Source organism: Phaethon aethereus, assembly GCF_964289735.1.
Source record: "Phaethon aethereus genome assembly, chromosome: Z".
Classification (NCBI taxonomy): domain Eukaryota; kingdom Metazoa; phylum Chordata; class Aves; order Phaethontiformes; family Phaethontidae; genus Phaethon; species Phaethon aethereus.
This window is the reverse complement of record NC_138577.1, coordinates 43321465-43341926: the sequence shown is the minus strand read 5'-3', so window position 1 is coordinate 43341926 and position 20462 is coordinate 43321465. Positions and strand designations below refer to the sequence as shown.

Here is a 20462-nt window from a genome sequence, read left to right as displayed (position 1 = left end):
GGAATTGTTGCTTAGCCCACTGGTTCTAAAGTTCCTGTTAACTTTGCCTCTTAATGGGACAGCACATACTACGTGAATGCAAATACTAGGATGGGACTTCTAACTATGGCTGGTGCAGATTGTATGCAAGCCTAATCTGTTTCTATGTATATCAAATTTATGCTGTTTTCTAGAAATGTATCATAGAATCATAGAATATCTCGAGCTGGAAGGCACTCATAAGGATCACAGAATCATTAAGGTTGGAAAAGACCTTTAATATCATCAAGTCCAACCTAACACACCACGCCCCCTAAACCATGTCCTGGAGCGCCACGTTCACATGTTTTTTGAACACTTCCAGTGATGGTGACTCCACCACCTCCCTGGGCAGCCTGTTCCAATACTTGACCACTCTTTCTGTAAAGAAATGTTTCCTAATATCTAATCTAAACCTCCTCTGGTGCAACTTGAGGTCGTTTCCTCTTGTCCTATCGCTGGTTGCTTGGGAGAAGAGACCAACACCCACCTCACCACAACCCCCTTTCAGGTATTTGTAGAGAGCGGTAAAGTCTCCCCTCTGTCTCCTCTTCTCCAGACTGAACAACCCCAGTTTCCTCAGCCGCTCGTTATAAGACTTGTGCTCCAGACTCCTCAACAGTTCCGTTGGACACGCTGCAGCAACTCAATGCCTTTCATGTAGTGAGGGGCCCAGAACTGAACACAGGATTCAAGGTGCGGCCTCACCAGTGCCGAGTACAGGGGCACAATCACTTCCCTACTCCTGCTGGCCACACTATTTCTGACACAGGCCAGGACGCTGTTGGCCTTCTTGGCCACCTGGGCACACTGCCGGCTCATATTCAGCCGGCTGTCAGCCAGCACCCCCAGGTTCTTGTCTGCCGGGCAGCTCTTCATCCACTCCTCCCCAAGCCTGTAGCGTTGCACGGAGTTGTTGTGGCCGAAGTGCAGGACCCAGCACTTGGCCATATTAAACCTCATACAGTTGACCTCAGCCCACTGATCCATCCTGTCCAGATCCCTCTGCAGAGCCTTCCTGCCCTCCAGCAGATCAACACTCCCACCCAAGTTGGTGTCATCTGCAAACTTACTGAGGGACCACTCGATCCCCTCATCCAGAGCATCAGTAAAGATATTGAACAAGACCGGCCCCAGAACTGAGCCCCGGGGAACGCCACTTGTGACCGGCTGCCACTTGGATTTAACTCTCTTCACCACAACTCTCTGGGCTCAGCCATCCAGCCAGTTCTTTACCCAGTGAAGAGTAAACCTGTCTAAGCCACAAGCCACCAGTTTCTCCAGGAGAATGCTGTGGGAGACAGTGCCAAAGTCTTTACTAAAGTCCAGGTACACAACATCCACAGCCTTTCCCTCATCCACTACGTGGGTCACCTGGCCTTTCATGAACCCATGCTGGCTGGGCTTGACCCCTTTGTTGCCCTGTGCATGCCCTGTGAGCACCCTCAAGATGAACCTCTCCATAATGTTCCCTGGTACCGAGGTCAGGCTGAGAGGCCTGTAGTTCCCGGGGTCCTCCTTCCGGCCTTTCTTGTAGACGGGCGTCACATTGGCAAGCCTCCAGTTGTCTGGGACCTCCCCTGTTAACCAGGACTGCTGATAAATGATGGAGAGTGGCTTGGCAAGCCCCTCTGCGAGCTCCCTCAGTACTCTTGGGTGGATCCCATCAGGCCCCATAGACTTGTGCGTGTCCAGGTGGCTTAACAGGTCCTTAACTGCTTCCTCCTGGATTATGGGGGGTTTATTCTGCTCTCCATCCCCATCTTCCAGCTCAGGGGGCTGAATACCCTGAGGATACCTGGTCTGGCTATTAAAGACTGAGGCAAAGAAGGCATTAAGTACCTCAATCATTGAATCCAACTTGTCTTTGGGAGAACAGGTGATGCATGTGGATAAGAATATTTGTTCAGAAAATGGAGGATTTAATTTAGGAAAATAATAGCAGACATCTTATTGTGCTTTCTAGTGATAATTAAGAGTGTCATTTTAAGTTGTTTTTGTTATGTTTTGCTCCCTTTATGAGTTTCTAGAACTACAGGAAAAATTAACTGTCTGAACATATTCTACAACTTTATTAATATAATTTATTTTATTGTTAATAATTAGTTTGATAATGTATGATTTGGTATTGAAGGTGCCTCTTCAAAAATCATGGCTTCACACTTTTTTTAATGCAGAAAATTCTTCAGACTGGTGAAACAAAATGTGGACTATCATTTTCTCTCTCGTCAGTGTGTCTTACATCAGAATGTGAAGCACAGACTTTCTTTGCTGTTTGTTCTGGCCAATTTTGGCCTTGAAATCTGTGAAACAGAACTTGAATTACTTTTTAAGACAATTTACAGGTTGACTTTGTATTTTAACATTAGCAGAATAGCTGTCATACTTTATTAGAAAAACACCATCTCAAAACCACTTTGCTAAAAGTCACAAATGAGACATTGAGGAGTGAAATGGGGTAGTTGTGTGCAAATGAACAGATTCTTACTCAGGGAGAAGTAGAGTCATTAAAATAACCAATTACAGTGGATGAAACAAAAATATATCCTCTTTGGAGTAACCAGAGAAAGGTAGCGTGCATCAGAAACCCCTGAACGCCTTCAGAAATTTGTTTTTCATACCTTTTCTCTTGGGAAAGAGTTGGCAATAGGTAGTTGGTTACTGTGACTGCATGTTTGTCTTTGGCAGAAATACTGTGGAAGAAACCAGCAAGTTGTTTGGCAGGATAGTATATTAACAGCCTGACTGAGAAATACACCCTCTCACTGTTAGTCTGCTTACTGTCATACCAAAAACTCAGCTTAATAAGCTCCATCTCAGAGTTCTTGTTAAGCTTTTGACAACAGTCCAAGGAGATGGCCTCTCCTTCCACAGTCTGTTCTGGTTCATATGTGTTGATGAAATTCTGGTGTGCTGGAGTTAAAGAATTAGTCCTCAGATGGCTAGTTGACCTGTTTGGATTGTGAAGAGGTGGCCTCCAGAGCTTTCTTGCTCTGCTATGTTCTCTTCGTATTCTGCTCTTTATAGCCATGCTTTTCTCGTTTCTTCAGAAGTCAAGTGTAGGATTCAGAAACTTTCAGCCTTGGAATTGTTCAATTTTTGTGGAATTGTTCTGTCTCCATTCCTGAAGAGGTAATAAAGAGATGGGGGTGTGATGGCACATACAAATGAGTGAAAGATGCTGGGTTTTTTTTTTTTTTTAGCAATGTGTATTCTTCTTTTCCTTTCAGAGATCTGTTAAGACAGAAGTTTTTTAATCTTTGGTAGTTCTCCTCCCACATGATTTTCTACAGATTTTAGAACTGCAGTATACCTGTGTAACAAGGCTACAGCTAGAGATGTGAGTTGTAAAAGCAAGTATGCAGATTTTAGTGCTTGAGGGAATGAATACTTAAAGACAACACAAAAAATTTCTCAATTTTTCAAAAGAAAACACTCATGTACCCGATGACATGAACAGGACTGACTTTTATCACCGCAACTCAGATGACTGTTGAGGATCCTTGCTAATCGTATATGGGATAGTGTTTTGTGGAATACGAACAACAGGAAGCAAATTGTTTTGTAGGTACAGAATATGTAGATATACAACAGCATTAGATAGCTTGAAATTTTTTATATTGTTGTTTGCACTGGATACCTAGAGTTGTAGAATTAATAATCAGTTTGTCAGTTCATTCAGTTTCTGCCTTTTTCAGGGTTGAGTCATTTGCTATGCAGTTACAATGAACCTAAAGAAAAAGACTTGTATACTCTGAATAATACTAAAAAAAGGATGAGCTCGTGAACTTTATTTTCCGTCTTTGATCTGACACCCTAATCAGGAATATATGCTGCAGAAGAACAATCTGACAAAAATATATTGAAAAGAGGAAAATGGAGACAGTTTATTGTTGGTGAAGGCCTACAGATGAAATGAACATATCTGTTCCAGACACTGTACTCTTCAGAAAGCTGTCTTTCCCAATACATAGCGAATAGAGAATAGGTGTCCTGGTTTTATTACCCAAAGGTATTTTGATGACTGTGTTCCATATAAAGGAAAGAAAAGAAGTTTGTTACTTATATACAGATAGAGGTAAGATTAGACACAGAGAAAAAAGGTTAGTTTAAAAAAATTGCACATTTATAATTATTGAGGATAATATACTAATTATATACTTCTATCGAAAGTTTTATTTGATAACCAGAATCCTAATTTGAACTAACAAAAAGTACATCAGCCTGTATATGACAACAACAAGAAAAATGTTTAATTGCATATATTTGGTTTTGAAACATCTACCTTAGTGTCAGTCAGGTATGTTTCTCAAATCAAGAAGCGTACCTCATTAAAAGAAAATAAACTGGAAAGTTTCTGTGCAGCTAGCTTGACATTAATGATGTACACAAGAGAAAAACATCACCTTACATTTTGTGTGTGCAATTATGAAAAAGGTAGACGCTTCCCTGCAATGTTTTGCTTTCACAGAGTTGGTCTGTCTTGTCTTTTCCTTGTGTTCGGAAGGCTCCTAATTTTATTAAACGCGGAAGAGACTCAGTTTGCTTTGCAAGTGAGAACAACTCAAAAGTCCCCAGTGCTGCATCAGGTGTGTTCAGCTCCTGAAGGGTCAGGGTGAAAGCCGCTTACTTTGTCTAGTTACTGATTTCAGCCAAGCAAATTAAAAAAGGAAAATTAAAATTACAACTTGCGTGTATTTCCACACTCTTCGGGATGGCTTTTCTTACTAGATTTGTGGGGTGTTTTCAAAAGCTTTTTCAACATATACATTAAGCTGCTTATCTGTTACTTTTCTGCTAAGGGGACTTCTGTCAGGTAAGATCTTGTTTGGGTTCTAGATCTAACATCTCTTATGAAAACCACATTTCTTGCCTTTCTTGGGAGCTTGGGAAGCCAATGAAACAAGTCTGATCCCACAGTAAGTGCAGTCCTTCGGCCGATGGCAGAAAGCGCTACAACTGAGGACAATGTCTGATATGTAACTTGTCTTTTGAGGTGTCTTGGTGATTGGCCTTTGTTTTTTCTTATCATTGTTACTCATTGTGATTGTCCTCTAATATGTTACAGAACAGGAGCAAACGCCTGGAGAAAGTCCATGTTGTTCTTGGGAATAAATCCTGTGATTTGGATTCGCTCATTTCTACTCTGGCCTATGCCTACTTTTTAGACAAGGTAATGGAAAAAATGAACCAAGTCATCTTAACTCCTTTGTTCCAGGTTGTTACAGACATCATCTTATTGTTAAGTCACTTAAAACATACTGTAAAAACATTATGCTGGACAATGATGCTGGTATAATCAGAGGTGAGGTTTTTAAACTGAAACAATCTACTTTTTTTTTCCATACAAAAATTTATGAGTGGGTATTAGATGGCTTATTCAATAGCAGCAAAAAATCACCCCTGTACATCATTCTTTCTCCTTCCTAGTTTCCCAGTGATTCTGTAGGAGGCAAAGAGAGACAGAAGAACAAGGAAAAAAGCAAAAGAACTTTTTTAAAAAATTAAGTAAAAGGGGAAAAAAAAACCCAGAAAATTCAGGCGGCTTCTAATTGCTTACTCTGTTAACACATTTTCCTAATTAAAAACAGGTCTTATTTTATACAACTCTGACAAATTTATACCTGTGTTACAGGTCAGTCCTCCTGATGTTCTTTGCTTACCCGTGCTGAACATACCAAGAAAAGACTTCAGCTACTTCACAGAGACAAGATTTATATTGGAGGAGCTGAATATCCCGGAGTCATTCCATATCTTCCGAGATGAAATCAATTTGCACCAGCTGAATGCTGAAGGGAAATTGTCTTTAACACTTGTAAACAGCAACATGCTGACAAGGTATTGAATTGTATGTACAACAAGATGGCTTATGTGGGTTTGGGTTTGAGCTGTTTTTAAAAGTGTATTTTACAGTTTTTCTGCATTGTTAACACAGATTAAAAAAAAAAAGGAAGTTAAAATATATTTTGTCTCCCATTATGTCCAATAAATGTAACAAACTAAATAGTCATCTTTCCGTTGTTTTTGATGGAACTCCCTTTTTTAAGGACCTTGTATTTTCACACAGCTTAGATTACATATTTTAATTTAGTTTAAATAGTCTGGAAGCTTCCTGTGACCAGTAATAAGAGATCAGATTTTTCTCCTGTTTCTTAGTTAGCTTTCACTAAAGCCGTTAAGACTCTCACATTCATTTGGAGATGGCCAGCATACTTGCGTATGTGCTGCTAAGATGGCTGCTAGATTATTGCAGTCCTTAAAAAGTACAGAATATTTACGAGCCCATACTGAATCTTTCATAGGAGCCTCTTTATAATGGTCTGCCTGTCTTGCCCAGAGTGGAGGATGCTGTTTACTTCCAACTGTCTTTAGAACTTAATTTAAGATAAGCAACGTCCTGTTGTGCTGTGGCCCCATCCTACTCTGAAGGGTTTGTGGATTAGAATAAAAGTAGGGAATGTCTAAAATGAGAAATATGCGTAAATGTCATAGCTATTGATACTTTAACTGTCGTCAGCTCCGTACCTCATTGCAAAGTAAAAATTATTTTGTCTATTCCTGTCTCTTCCTGTGTTTCTTCCTTCTAAAGAATTATGATTAGAGTTTTATATATATAGTTTATATATATGTAAATATAGTTTGGCTTTGTTTATTGCTATTATAAGCAGAAACCTGAAGTGTCTAAATGCAAAAAGAAGATTTTTGGTAAGTTTTCATGTAAATATTCAGTGAGGAAAATCACAAGTCTCCCCTACATAAAGAGTGATATTTTCAGTACATGTAGAAATATTTTTTTCAAATTGCTAATTTTTAAAGGTTTTGTTAATGGACATAAAAACATTTAGCTCTTACTACTTAGTGAGGTATCAGGCCACAAAACCACTGAGAACACTTCATTAAAAATTACAGTTTTAGGACTTCATTGTCACATTCTTTGGCTTTATAGCAGACTTCAAAGTACCAATAATAATAGTCTTATAGCGCAGAATTTTGAAAAATTTTTTGCACTGTTTTACTGGTATGTCTAAGCAGCTAGAAAGAAAAAAAATATATATAATTTTTAAATTTGCTTAATAGTGAGGATAAAAGTTTGGAATCAGCTGTTGTCAGAGTCATCAGTCCAGATGAGCAGTGTGACGGCAGCCTGGAGTTACAAGCGTCGTCTTCCTCTTTAGTAGTAAAAGAGATTCTTCAAGAAGCACCAGAGTTAATCACTCAGCAACTGGCTTATCTCCTCAGAGGTGAGAGATTACTCTTTATATTAAATACTGAAAGGTTTAATGGAGTGTTTCTGAATCTGCTCATGCAGAAAGAGTGTGATCCATTCTTTGGTTAACAATCCCTTTAAAGACCACGGGAAGCTTCATAAAAGAAGCAGGGAGTAAAGAGTTTGTTAAAGAGTAACATTATATTGAATATTAAAAATGTGCATTTAAAAATAGGCATGAGAGGTCTTTGCTGTATCACTAGACAAGAATATTAAATGGAGCTGTCGACACACCAGCTGGGTAGCTGGAAAAGCTGTGCGGTTTGTCGATTCCAGGGGCTGTGCAGTGCTGCCAGTTCGGCTCTGCCTGCCTGTGGACAGCAACATGGATTGGAATCTAATATTTACACGTTACAGCTTCTCCTTTTTACAGAATGATGTTTTAATGGCGTGATGAGAAGCTTTTACTACTTAAAAACGCTGTAACCAAATCTTCGTTGTGCTCGCCTTTTCTTTTGTATCACGTGCCCAGTAGAGTACAAAGGATGGGCCTTCGACAGTCAGAAGAGTTTTCATTTCTGTCTTCGTAGTTCATCGTTTGCATTAGTTTCCTCAGTTTATTTGCTGCAGCAGAACTCTTCAACTGGAAATAAAACTGGGGTTAAAAAGAACTGATTGTTGCTTTTAAGTTATTTACTGAATTTTAATAGTGTTTAATAAATTTTAGAGGTTTTAGGTTTTAGTTGATGTGCAACTGTTAAAAGTCCTTTTGAGAAATTAGTGCAGGCATGTTTAACAAGGATTATGAAAACTTGCCTACACTTAGATTTCAGAAGCTACTGGAGTCTTGGCTTGTTATTGTACTCATCGTTGTGATAACTAATGCAATGCGCGTGTTATGAGAAATTACAAAAGGTAATTTTTATTTTTCTTTATTAATCCATAGAAGAAGCATTAACAGCAACACAGCATTTGGCCTGCTTTTTTAGTGTCTTCCATGCTAATAAGCTCTAGTAAACCTGCCATGAAATATTTTTGTAAGCTTCCCATTTCTGTTGAGGTATCCAGGAAGCTAGGCAAATGACCAAGCATAACAATTTATTTTGGAGACAGAACCAAAAAAGGCTTTTGCGGATGTCTCAGGATACCTGTTTGGTGGTGGATAAAGTCAGCAGGCAGTGCTCTGAACAATGACCAGAACATGTTCAAGTACTATACATGGCTGTAAGTGTCTGTATGTTTTGGCTCTCTAGTCTTTTGTATCCAAATTAAAATAAAGTGCTTTTATTAGAGAAATATTGAAAGCATTTGCATTAGAGATAGCACTTCCAGTTTTGAGGGAGATAGTAGCTAAAATTTTTTTTTATAATAGTAACTTCATTTTAATTATTGTGTTTTGTATTGCATGTTTGAGTAACTTAGTGGATATAGGAGTCTGTGCATAGCTTCTCTTTCATGGTATGAGAAATGATTGACAAAGACTAAACAACAAAACACAGCTGCACTTGTGACTTGATGCTTTTCTACTTCTCCCTGTAACACAGTTTGTACGTACAGAAGGCTAAGCAATACAGTGAGTCCTCTTATGGGTCTCTTAAAATAGAAAAGGTTTAGGGCACTTAAGAACATTCCACTGCAAATTCAGAAAAGTCAGTGAATCCCATTACTAGTTTTGATAAGATTAAAAAAAAAAATTCCTAGATATAAATGTATGTAGATGGCAGATCAAACTACAACCAGTCTGAAAGGAAAGATCAACTACGACCTGCCCAAGTCTAGTTTTTGTGTTTCTCTGTATATATTATGGCCTGTAGTCAAAGTCCTTGCCCATAAAGTATAGCTTTTGAAATTCATCTCACCTGTGAGCATAGGAAATAAAGAAACCACATATCATGGTCTGGAAGGAGGGGTGGGTGCTTCCTTCCCACTACCAGTGAATGTGTGTATAGAGGCTTGCAGGATGGTCTCTCTCTGGTGGCACTCCACAGGCGTAGAGCAAATGAAAAGGTCCTACTGGGTTTTTCCCACTGTGTTATGTTACTTCCAATGTAAGCCTGTATATTTTTAGTATATATAAATTTTGGGGGAAGTTCAGAAGAGAAGGACAACGTGGAAGTCAAAGCGCTATAAATTAGGATTTTATTTTCATAAAATGTCTGAGAGATCCTAACATCTGAGTCTCTGAGCTGGGAACTCATCTTTCATTTTCTGGCTTTCCCGTGAGTATTTTTCTAGAAGACTTGTAAGATAGTACAAATATCTCATGTTCCAATGATTATCATGTAGTCTCTGTGACAGCTTCATTTGCTGCCTCTTTTTCAAACTTCTTTTTTCTCACAGTCTGTTAGCAATTTTTTTTTTATTCTACTAACAAAGGTAGATGTTTATAACCTGCCATATTTCAACTTTGAACAAACTTCACCTGCTCTTCTGTGTTTAAAAAAAAAAGTCAAGAAAAAAGACTTCTCCTGTGAAACTGAGCATTATTGATTTAGACAGTTTAATGTTTAAGGACTTTTTTTCAGCTGAATGCTTTCCTGGTGTCTTTGTCTCCCCGTCAGCCATGCTACAAGTTAATTCTACCCTTGGGCTTTGAATAGAGCCTGCTTGGAGAGTCAGTGTTGTACAGACATACTTGCCTTAAGTTAGAGCTTGTGCTGTCCCTGGATTTGTGCCAGAAGCAAACAATTATAAAACCTGCCAGAGTCTTGGGCCTGTATTATTTTATTTCCCCAGAGATGTTTACAAGGGGACTGCTGCCAAACTCAAGATCCATTAAACTGCTGAATCATTACATTTTCTTGTTGCAGCCAGCTGGCAAGGATGTGATTCCAAGCACTCGCTGTCAGGTACCTTGGGTCAGTGCACTCTCAAAAATGCCTCCTTATGTTTATTTGTATAAGGCCTTGAAGGATGCCACAAGGTGCAGACTGTAACATGTAAATAGAGACAGATTTACAGCAAGAGCATCAGCATTTTTTTTTTTTATGTGAATCTGCTTTTGCTAGTTATGGGCTGCATAGTTGAGGTCTTCTCGTGCCCTGTTGGGGCAGTCTGACTTTCAGTAGAGAAGGTTAGTTTGTTATTCTAGCCACCCAGACAAATGTTAAGAAATGCCCTTTTAAGGACTTTGGGAATGATGCCTTTTTTTTTTTTTTTTTTTTTGTTCTGTCTTATACATCGATCGGATGATTTACATGTTCCCTAACTGGCGCATCCTTAGTATTTATGCCAGAAAGAAAGGAGCATTTTGAACTGTGCTGAATGCTGCATTTGTTTGGAGTGTGTTTTTATGTATGGAAAGAGTTTTCTTGGAGGCAATGCTTCCCCCTTCTCCCCCCAAATTACATTTTATTCCAGCTTTGTGACTTTCCTGTTAATTACAATGAAGACTGCTTGCGTGGGTCCACTTTCCAGTTTTGGCTTGTGGGTTTTTTTGAGGGTGGGGAGCGTTGAAATATACTTTCCATGAGGGACTGTTGGTTTTCCCTTTTTCCCTGTCCTTTATTTTTCCAGGTCATGGAACAAAACCTTGACAGGAGAAATGCCTATATTTTCATTGTACTGTTTCTCTCTGCCATAAACTTATAATTCAGGAGATGGTTGTGCTGTTCTTAATGTTTTCCCAAAACGACTTCTGCCTTCATTAGATCATGTTTAATATTAATGCACAGCAATTGCTTTTGGCAAAACTAGTGCTCCACTTCCAAACTGCTTTGCAAAAAAGAATAAAATGCACATTTTTTTAAGAGTCCTAGTCTATTTTCTAGTGACCTCTCCTTTGGAAAAAAAACTCCATAATGTAGTGTGATGCACACAAGAAATGATATTAAATCTTGTATTACCTATTACATATTTCTTTTTTCTGTGCTTGTCAGCAGACAGAGCAGCCTCCATTATGCTTTCAGAAACCCTGGGGGAGTTGCACCAGCACTCGGTAAAATCTGCAGGAGATTTCTGAGCCCATGTATCTCTTTTACAGCAGGTACTTACAGGAGAGCACATGACTAAATGGACTGCTGACCTTTGGCTGGGCAAAAGTACCTTGGATGAACTGTTTTTCTGAACTACCTGGAATCCTAACCCTCAGAGGGAGGCTGAGGATGCCTGGGAGAGCAGACATGTGTGCCTGCCTTTCCTGCTGATGAGCATAGTATTAAAGAATGAAGGAAGAATAAATGTTGATTTTAGGGATTGCTGACACCCTATTGATTTGAGAAGGATCCTTTTCTGGCTTTAATCCTAGTAGAGAAATTAGCAATTGCAAACACTACAGTATTGCTGTGACAAGTGGGAAAAACAGCCTTTTAAAAACCTTTCTAAGGTGTCTGCCTATGATGAGGCATTGTTTCAGGCTGACTGCATTTCATTCTTGTATTAAGTGATAAATCCCCTGATTTCTAAGTTTGCTTTGCTCTTTGAAGATGTCACCCCTGATGAAAATAAGCAAAGGGATTGACAAACTGAGCAGTGAAAGGCAAAGGCTCCTAGTTAGATGCTGCAGTAATAGTGCATGTCTAAACACATTCTGATTTTACAACTTTACAGTCATGTCTGTGTCCTGCCAAAGGTGAGATCAAATCCAAGATGGCCTTACCATTGAAGAAACCAAGAATTTGTTACAAATGTGAAAGCAAAAGACAAATGCACACTGATACCTGTGAAATGCTGCTGTAGTATGTCCTAGGCAATCTTTCCATCCCTTTTGTCTGGGGAAGAGATAAGTAATATAAAAGTTTCCTTCCACCAATCCAGGTGTTCAGGAGAATTAAGGTAGTTTTATTGGCACGAGCAATGCTGCTGCAACACTATAGTAGATCTGCTTTGGTGTGAAAGATATCCATGTATTATTTTAGCAAAAGGATACTTCTGATGATTTTTGGTGCTGCATAGCTGCTGTGGGTCAGGCAGTTGCTAAAATCACAGTCAGATACTGGCTGCTAAAACCTGTCTTGGTGTAACCACAGCATTCTGCTGACAGTTCTCCTGTTTCCTGCAGTTGCAGAAATATGAGACCTTTCTTCGCTCAACTCCTTTCCTGTCTTGCCTCCCAGTACCCTTTTTCTTGACGATAGAAGGGCTGGGCTACATTGGGCCTGGAGCTAGTCAGTGGTCCAGCCCTGAACTTCACAGTAGGAACTGTACCCTGTGCTGACTGGGTACGTTACCTGTTTGAAATACTGACATGGAAAAAAGGTTAATTAAATAATAATCTATTCCATTTTATTATAATAGTTTGTGAATTGTTTCTGTGAGAAACAGGAAAAAATACTTTTCCTTAAATTCTGAGACTCAGAAACGTTCTTCATTTGACTGTTTCTATATGGTTGAGCTTTTATTATGTTTTAGGAAGGATATAGTTCTGCATTTGTCTAATAGTTTAGTTGAAATCCAAGACTGACTGGATAAAAACTCTGGTATAGTTATTGCTCAATTCACAATCAATCCTGTAATTAGGTTGGAATGGTTTCTGGTATATGGAGCTAAAATGAATCAGAAGTTGCTGACCTGACACTGAACCCACTACACAGTAGTTATATCTGTATAATTAGTCAGACAACGAAGCTCACGTCATGTTGATTCAAAACTGATGAGCTTGATTGATATACAACTCACACGTCTTGCTTTACTGCATTTTCCAGTATGTTGCGTTAAGATTTTCTGTTCTCGGTCTTCCACAAATACTCTCCCCTGCTGAAGCATGCACAGCTGCGGCAGTCAAAATTTGACACATTGTGAGTCTGAGGACCTATGCAGATGGACAGACTGCCTGGCTCATCCTAGTGCTGCTGGGAGGCTGTACGGGATACGCTACAGCCTCCCTCCAGTAGGTAATTGTATGATGAATTTGAGCATGTGTTGTAGGTCCAGTGCTTTCTGCTGGACTCTCAATTTCCTTTGTGTGTGCACGAGCAATTTCCCTGTCTGCTCCTGGAGGAAGAAGAAAAGGGTGCTGGAAAAGCAGAAGATTGCTGTTGCTAAAGTAATTCATGCATCCTGGTCCTTGAGCTGCCATTTATCCAGGTGCAGCTCTGTGCTGACTGGGAGTGTGCTGTGGGCCATCTAACTCATTCTGGTCACCGCCCTTCCTAAGGTATGGACAAGAATATGCCGTAGGCACTCTTGTCTGGTTAGAGGTGGGAATGGCGAAGGGGCATTTTTAGGTGAATTATCCTGGAGGCTGATGATTGATCATACAAAAGGGATTGAAAAATAGGCCTTGCTAATATGTATGGATAGCTTGGGTGCTTTACATATCAGTTATTTGTCGGTAGACATCTGAAATGTGCTTGCTGTGGAGCCATGCTTTGTGTACCTGCATTTACAAATGTCAGTCTGGGTTAGTATTGTGTATATTAGTATTAGTTAGCTAGTATTAGTTAGTATTAGTCTGTAATTCTTTAATATTTTTGGTACTATCAAATAGGGCAGGAGCCTTGTCTTAAAGTGATGATAAAACTGGCATAAAGAAAGGGACACTGAGAATTAAAAGAATATTGACAGTTACAGTATCTATAACAGAAACACAGAATGGAATTTCATGTATGTGAATTTCCAGAAATTAATATCTGATAGGGATCAGCTTTTGGCTTGTTAAGCGTTTCTTATTATTTAATCCACACAGGACTTGTCTAATAAGGAGGTGTGTACTTAGCATGCCAAAATTGTTTCATATTACAAGTGCTTCATGACTTTTGAAGAAATGCTTTTTGTTACTTTATGTGATGGCGATTTAGGAGAAAAACGAATACATATTAGATGTTTGAGTCCTAGTCAGTTTAGTGAGATTGAGGATGGCTGTGTTCAGGTTTTTCTTTTCATCTCTTGGCTCTGTGCTAAAGCCTGAACATTTTGGTTTACAATAACTATCTTATACTATTGTACTGATTTACTCATTGACCTAGCATGATGCAATGCAATCATATGCTTGTCTGAAATCCCTGTGCACAGTACAGTAATAAATATTTTCAATGCTGAAGTATAAGATTTTATTATCCATAATTTAGTGTGAGTAATTGGAAGTGAAGGCTAGCTTCGGGTATATTAATAAATATCTCCAGGGAATGAAAGGGTGACTTTAAACCTTGACCCATCAGGAATGTTTCACATCCAGGATAGAATATATGCAGCACGTAGTTGTCTGAAAAGACATCAAACTCACTGCTGTATTGCAAGAGCGTACCAATTATGGTGAAGTTATTTATTGGATAACATTTCTCTTAAGTTTTAAAATTGAATGCTTCATTTTGTCTGGCTGAATGTGCTGTGCTTTTCTGGTATCTTCATTGATGAGGAATTAGCTGGAGTCAGCTACACCAAAATGACCAATGACTTTAAGATCATCTAGTCCAGGCCCCTGGCCACGTGCATGGACATCTTTCACTAGATCAGGTTGCTTGAAGCCCCGTCCCACCTGACCTTGAACACTTCAACGGATGAGGCATCCACAACTTCTCTGGGTAACCTGTTCCAGTGCCTCACCACCTTCATCATAAAAAATGTCTTCCTTAGTCCATTGTAGCAGTTCACTGACATGTCTGTAGAAGGAAGGTTGGCAATGTGGATTTACTGTTTCCAAGCATACCAACACTTGGTCTAACGCTCAGAGAGCGTCCCACCACTTGCTGCTGGCCGTGCCGCAGAGCTGCGTTGGACCTACAGAAGCATGCTGCACACTGTGGCAGCACTGGCACCAGCTTACTTAGCTGTAGCGTAGGCCCTGACAAGCCACCCAGTTCAGATCTTAGAAACTGTCTTCACGTTAGGAGGGTGTTTCTGTGTGAAAAGCATTCAATGTCTAATTCAGTGAACTTGTCAGTGGAAACAACCTCCAAGAAGGAGAAGGCTTGCGTGGCGATACAGTAGACATTCTTGTTTCTGTAGTACCGCTTCGCTGTTTACAAGGAGGCATTGGTTTTTATCTTTTGATGTTTCAGGAAGCATTCTCTTCAAGTGCATGTCTTTGGAGGCTGACAGAATTACAGAGCAGCAGGAGAAAGTGCTGTCAATCCTAGAGGAAAAGTTTCCAGATCTTCCCCCACGAGAGCAAATTATCTCTGTTCTCCAGGAGACTCAGTTTAATCCACAAGGTAGTGTGCAACTTGCTTCCATTTTTCAGACCTTGAGTTTCGCAACTGTATCAGAATATATCAGCTGGTTGTATGTGGTGAAAATACTTGCAGCATGCTATCTTCATTGACAGTTACATATATTATATTTAATTTTAAAAATAAGTGGCTTACATTCTGAATCATGGAATTGTGATTCCTGTTGAGGAACTACTGAACTCCTAAATAATCTTGTATTCCATTTACAGATAAAGTAAACATTAATTTATTTCATATATTGCTTTTACAAGTGTATATGCTAGTCAGTAATTTGTGTTGATGAAATATAGAGGCATAATCAGTGCATCAGCCCACGTGCAGAAACCGAGCTGCAATTGCCTATATGGTGTGGGCATGGATTTTACCTTCTGAACCTTGCCAGATTTATCAAGGGCTGTGCACAGTTGAAGTGGATTTTACTTTAGACTAACATTAGACTAACATTAAGGAAGCAGTGGGAAAATGGCAGTTCTTTCATTTCCTTCTGCTAGAAATAGCTGAACACAGTCGTCGTTTTTTTCAGTGATCAAAAGTGGGAATGTTTGAACCCAAAATTTGGTATCAGGCTTGTGAAGAAGGGTTTTTGGAGCCTGAAGAAAATTGTTGCAATAACTCTCACAGTTTTTACTGTCTTTGTTAAATGGTATTTGCTACCAAGTTGTTACCAAAGAGTGAGTATTGAATCACTGTGTTTCTTTGTTAGATATATCAGGTATGCACAGCGTCCATGCAGACTCATAGTCTTTTTATTTTTTGCCGTTCTTTATCCACCCATCTGCAGAATCCTCTCATCTGAATTCAGAGTGAGAAGGCTCCCTTACCTGGTAGTTTTTTTACCTGTCAGTATTAGGACAATTCATCAAAAAAGTTCTCAGTTGCATGCAGAAGTCATGATTTATTGGCCTAAAATTCATGAATTTGTTTGTTATTTAAGGCACGGTGGACTGTAGCCCACCAGTAAGTCTACAGGTTACCTATAAATATTTTTATAGGACAGATGCATAAATATAATAAATATGTAAACATTAGACAGTTTATCTTGTCATTAGAATGAATGCAGTATCTGGACTATACAGGAGCAATAATGAGAGTATTATTTTCTTTGGCATAGGTTGGTATTTGGCTCCCTCAAAAATCAGTCATGCAAACACATTTTGGATGTTATGCTGCGGGGCTTTAAAAGTCTTTGGACGTTTTAGTTGCTACCCTACACTGAAGTGGCTTGCAGCTTTCTTTATATAGTCATTTGGCTATCGTGTCTGTATTTTTGATCATGTGATATGACCATGTTCCTATACGTGATATATATTTATTTTGAGAATCCTTACAGCATTTTAGACAGACATCTCCCATTAGAGAAACTCAGTCAAGTAGATTTTCAATACATTGTAGTTAAACATATCAACATGTCTGGTTGCAATGTGAAGCAATTCCAATTTTACACTGTTATTTCTAATGATAATATGTACTTCTGTTTCTGTGGTACATAAACATCTAATTGGTTCATTCACCATTTGATGTACATAAGAAAACCCCATTGGTGTTGGTATCAATTTGTGAAGAAGGTCAGAAAGGTTGAATGACTGTGTGTACAGAATATCTTAAGTGCTTTGCTTCTAAATATTTCTAAATACCATAGTATTCCACATGTACTTTTCGATATATTACTCATTCCAGAAGTGTTTCTTATTAGTATTTCATATTAGACCATAGGAATGGTCTATCTATACATTTATCATCAACTGGAATTCAGTTTGCTTAAAAAATGTGAGCGTTCACACAACTTCATTGCAGGACACTTAATTCTTCATCCTTTGCTCGTCCCTATTCCTCTGCCTTTAAATCTCTTCCTTGCTTAAAAAATCCCTCTGGACACATTAGGTATTGAAATATTAATGTTGGTTTTAATTTTCTCATAGGATGTCATAAAATACAGAAGGCTCAATGTTAAGGTCTAAGCTGTGTTTTTAATTTATGTTGCTGCATCTACTCAGCTGTAGAAACTTGTATGTATTGAAGTTCCTTTCTCTTCTCAAACAGGTGTAAGTATTGAGGAGGTTATGCTGAAGGATCTCAAGGAGATTTCAGATGGAGAAATCAAAGTAGCAATTAGCACTGTGTACATGACACTGGAGGTAAGAGGAAACCTAAACAACGTAGTTGGTAAACAGCCCTATTGCATATGGAGATGGTTCTTTAACAAAGATTTTGAGCCAGTTATTTTCTCAAGATTATATATGAGCAGAATTGTCAGTGATTTAATTAACCTGGAGAGAAGCAGTAGCTGTTTGTAGTCTGACTTAGATTATTATGCATCTGGTTGCTCCTTCCTGTTAGTCTGTACCATGGTGTGTTAAAACAATGGCATCAGCAAATTGCAGCCTTTGGGAGAACTGAAGGTGTGAGCTTTCTGTCGTACTTCAGTAGGTAGTTACTAACTAGGACTTTGTCCTACTTTTCACTTGCAGTATGGCACGCAATTTATAAAGGCACTCTAATATTTAATCTCAGCTTTTTGAGAGGAGGGGATGTTCTTTCGTGCCTTCTATAAACCTATCATGAAACTGTATAATGAAGTGTGTCCTTTGCCACATTGCCTAACTGAAAACATTGGTAGAAACAAAAGGATGTCGATGGGGCTGAAGTTCCTAGAATTTTGACCTTCTGGATCAAAACTATAGATTTGTCTTTATGAGTATCCCTGAGACAGCCTGAGAGTGGCTGCTTGTATTTTCTTTCTTGACCAGTCCCAAACATTTGTAATTGCTTAGGGAAAATTTTTGTGTAGTATGTTTTGTATCATTATTTCAAGATAATTTGCGTTATGGATATCAGTAGGTATTTACCTTGACCTGAAGTAGATTCAAATATTACTGGCTATTATGTAAAATATTAATGTCTAGATCACTGAACAAGTATGACATGGCAGCATTACTTCTGATGGAGGTTTGCATACTGTTTAATAATAAAACTAACTAGATTGAAGAAAATCTCAACAACAGAGACCCTTTTGCAGAATACGTGTTTGCAATTTACAGTCTCACCATTTGCCTGAAGGTCACACATGCAAAAGTATTTGACATGCAACAGAAGTTGTCATCTTCTACTATTGCATTTTACTTTAATCAAAACTTTATTTGACCTCAAATAATACAAAAAAAAAATCACTTCAATAGTTCTTCCCTGTGTATATCCTATGAGATTTCTTACAACATGTCTTTTGTGATGCATTTTACAAAAAATAAAATAAGGTGCTTCTGTGGCTGAAGATGTTTGTGGTGCAATCCAGGTAATAATTATCCATAGATTTCTGCTTGGATACTAAAATATACAAAGCAAATAGGGTAGCAAAGCTTCAAGAAATGAAGCAGAATCTGTTGGCTTCTTGGTTAGTTCCTCAATGCCAGGCAATCTTTACCAGCCAGCAAACCTGCACTGCTTTATGAACCATAAATTTGCCCCTGAAAATTATGCCAAGATTGGGAGGAAAGGGGGTGGGGAAGGAGTAGTGTAAGATAAATCCCCAAAAGTGGAAATGGGATTTTTAAATATTCTTAATAATAAAATCTTCCTCTTCATTTGTTTTAATTTTTTCTATTTTTTTCTGTCAGTTTCAGTGAATGGTAGACACACGGCTAGTAATTAGGAGCTAGCTTTAGTGTTACATTTTCATTTTATTTATTTTCCTTTTAACTTATTTAATAAACTGTGTAGAATGCAGGCTTTGCACTCCACAGATCTAAGCTCCATTTTCTCAACTCCTTGATTTACAGTGCTTGACCAGCACAAGACCTTTTTTATTTGCTCTTATTAGAGCCAAGGGTGATATGGTCTGCATGGTGGTAATGGAAGTGACTTGTAAAAACATTCTGCACTAGTTACTTCACCCAGTATCAGAAGCATATTACATATAAGGGAATTACAGACAAAACTGTCAAGACCTGTATGTCTATTCAGTAGAAATCTGTTGCAAACTCATAACACACAAACTTTAATGACTTCAGGATTTTCTCAGCAATACTAATGGTAATTTGTTATTCTTCCTCAAAGTCCTCTACAGACACTACCTAATTAAACATTAACGGAACATGAAGAACAGGCTTGGCTTTGCTGCACGTGTTGAATCTCTAATATGTTTGCTTCTTCAGAAATCTCACAAGGTCAATTTTAATCTTTTTTTTGAATCAACAGCTATGCAAAAGTATCTTTTGTTAAAGTGCTTTCAGTAGGCTTGATCATTTGCTTTGTTTCAATGGTCTACCATGTAGGTGATACTGCTAAAAGCAAAGATGATGATTATATGATTAAAGTTGGGTAGAGTAAGCTGGTCACAAGCATGTATCCCTTGCTGTGTTGGACATGCGTTATGAAGAGTGCAAAGTGTTGCAGCTCAACACTGAAGCTCTGATTTCAGTCAGAGTTTCACAATAGTGAAGACAGAGATCAGAAAGTTTGATATTCTAACAAATGTCACACCTTAGTAGCACATACTCAAATGATTCTAAGTTTTCCTTATTTCTGTTTTTATTAGGACTCTAGGAAAGTTTTACAGATCTTTATTGAAAGTAGATTCTGAAAAAATTCTGTCATTTTGAGAGGATGGGTGCTCTTCTTAGCAAAGTCTTGACCTGGAGCTAAATTCCCCAGTTCAAGAGAGACAGGGAACTTTTAGAGAGGGTCCAATGGAGGGCTACGAAGATGATTAAGGGACTGGAACATCTCTTGTATGAAGCAAAGCTGAGAGACCTGGGGCTGTTTAGTCTGCAGAAGAGAAGGCTGAGAGGGGACCTTATGAATGTCTATAAATATCTGAGGGGTGGCTGTCAGGAGGATGGAGCCAGCCTCTTTGCAGTAGTGCCCAGTGATGGGACGAGGGACAATGGGCACAAACTGCAGCACAGGAAGTTCCACCTCAACATGAGGAAAAACTTCTTTACTGTGAGGGTGATGGAGCATTGGAACGGGCTGCCCAGAGCGGTTGTGGAGTCCCCTTCTCTGGAGACCTTCAAAACCCGACTGGGCACGTTCCTGTGCCCTAGGTGATCCTTCCTTGGCAGGGAGGTTGGACCAGCTGATCTTCAGAGGTCCCTTCCAACCCCTACCATTCTGTGATTCTGTGATTCCTTTCC

General features: G+C 38.9%; 1 protein-coding gene across 3 annotated transcripts in view; it reads left to right on the top strand.

Moving 5' to 3' along the window:
- The window catches only part of PRUNE2 (prune homolog 2 with BCH domain), a gene marked incomplete at its 3' end in the record, with an annotated part of 138904 nt that overhangs the window by 27109 nt on the left and 91333 nt on the right, over positions 1–20462 (top strand). For all 3 annotated transcript variants that reach the window (XM_082013550.1, XM_082013549.1, XM_082013551.1), the window contains exons 2-6: positions 5087–5191; positions 5654–5856; positions 7096–7259; positions 15163–15315; positions 17374–17468. In XM_082013550.1, the coding sequence (XP_081869676.1) occupies positions 5087–5191; positions 5654–5856; positions 7096–7259; positions 15163–15315; positions 17374–17468 (720 nt within the window). The remainder of the gene's footprint in view (positions 1–5086; positions 5192–5653; positions 5857–7095; positions 7260–15162; positions 15316–17373; positions 17469–20462) is intronic.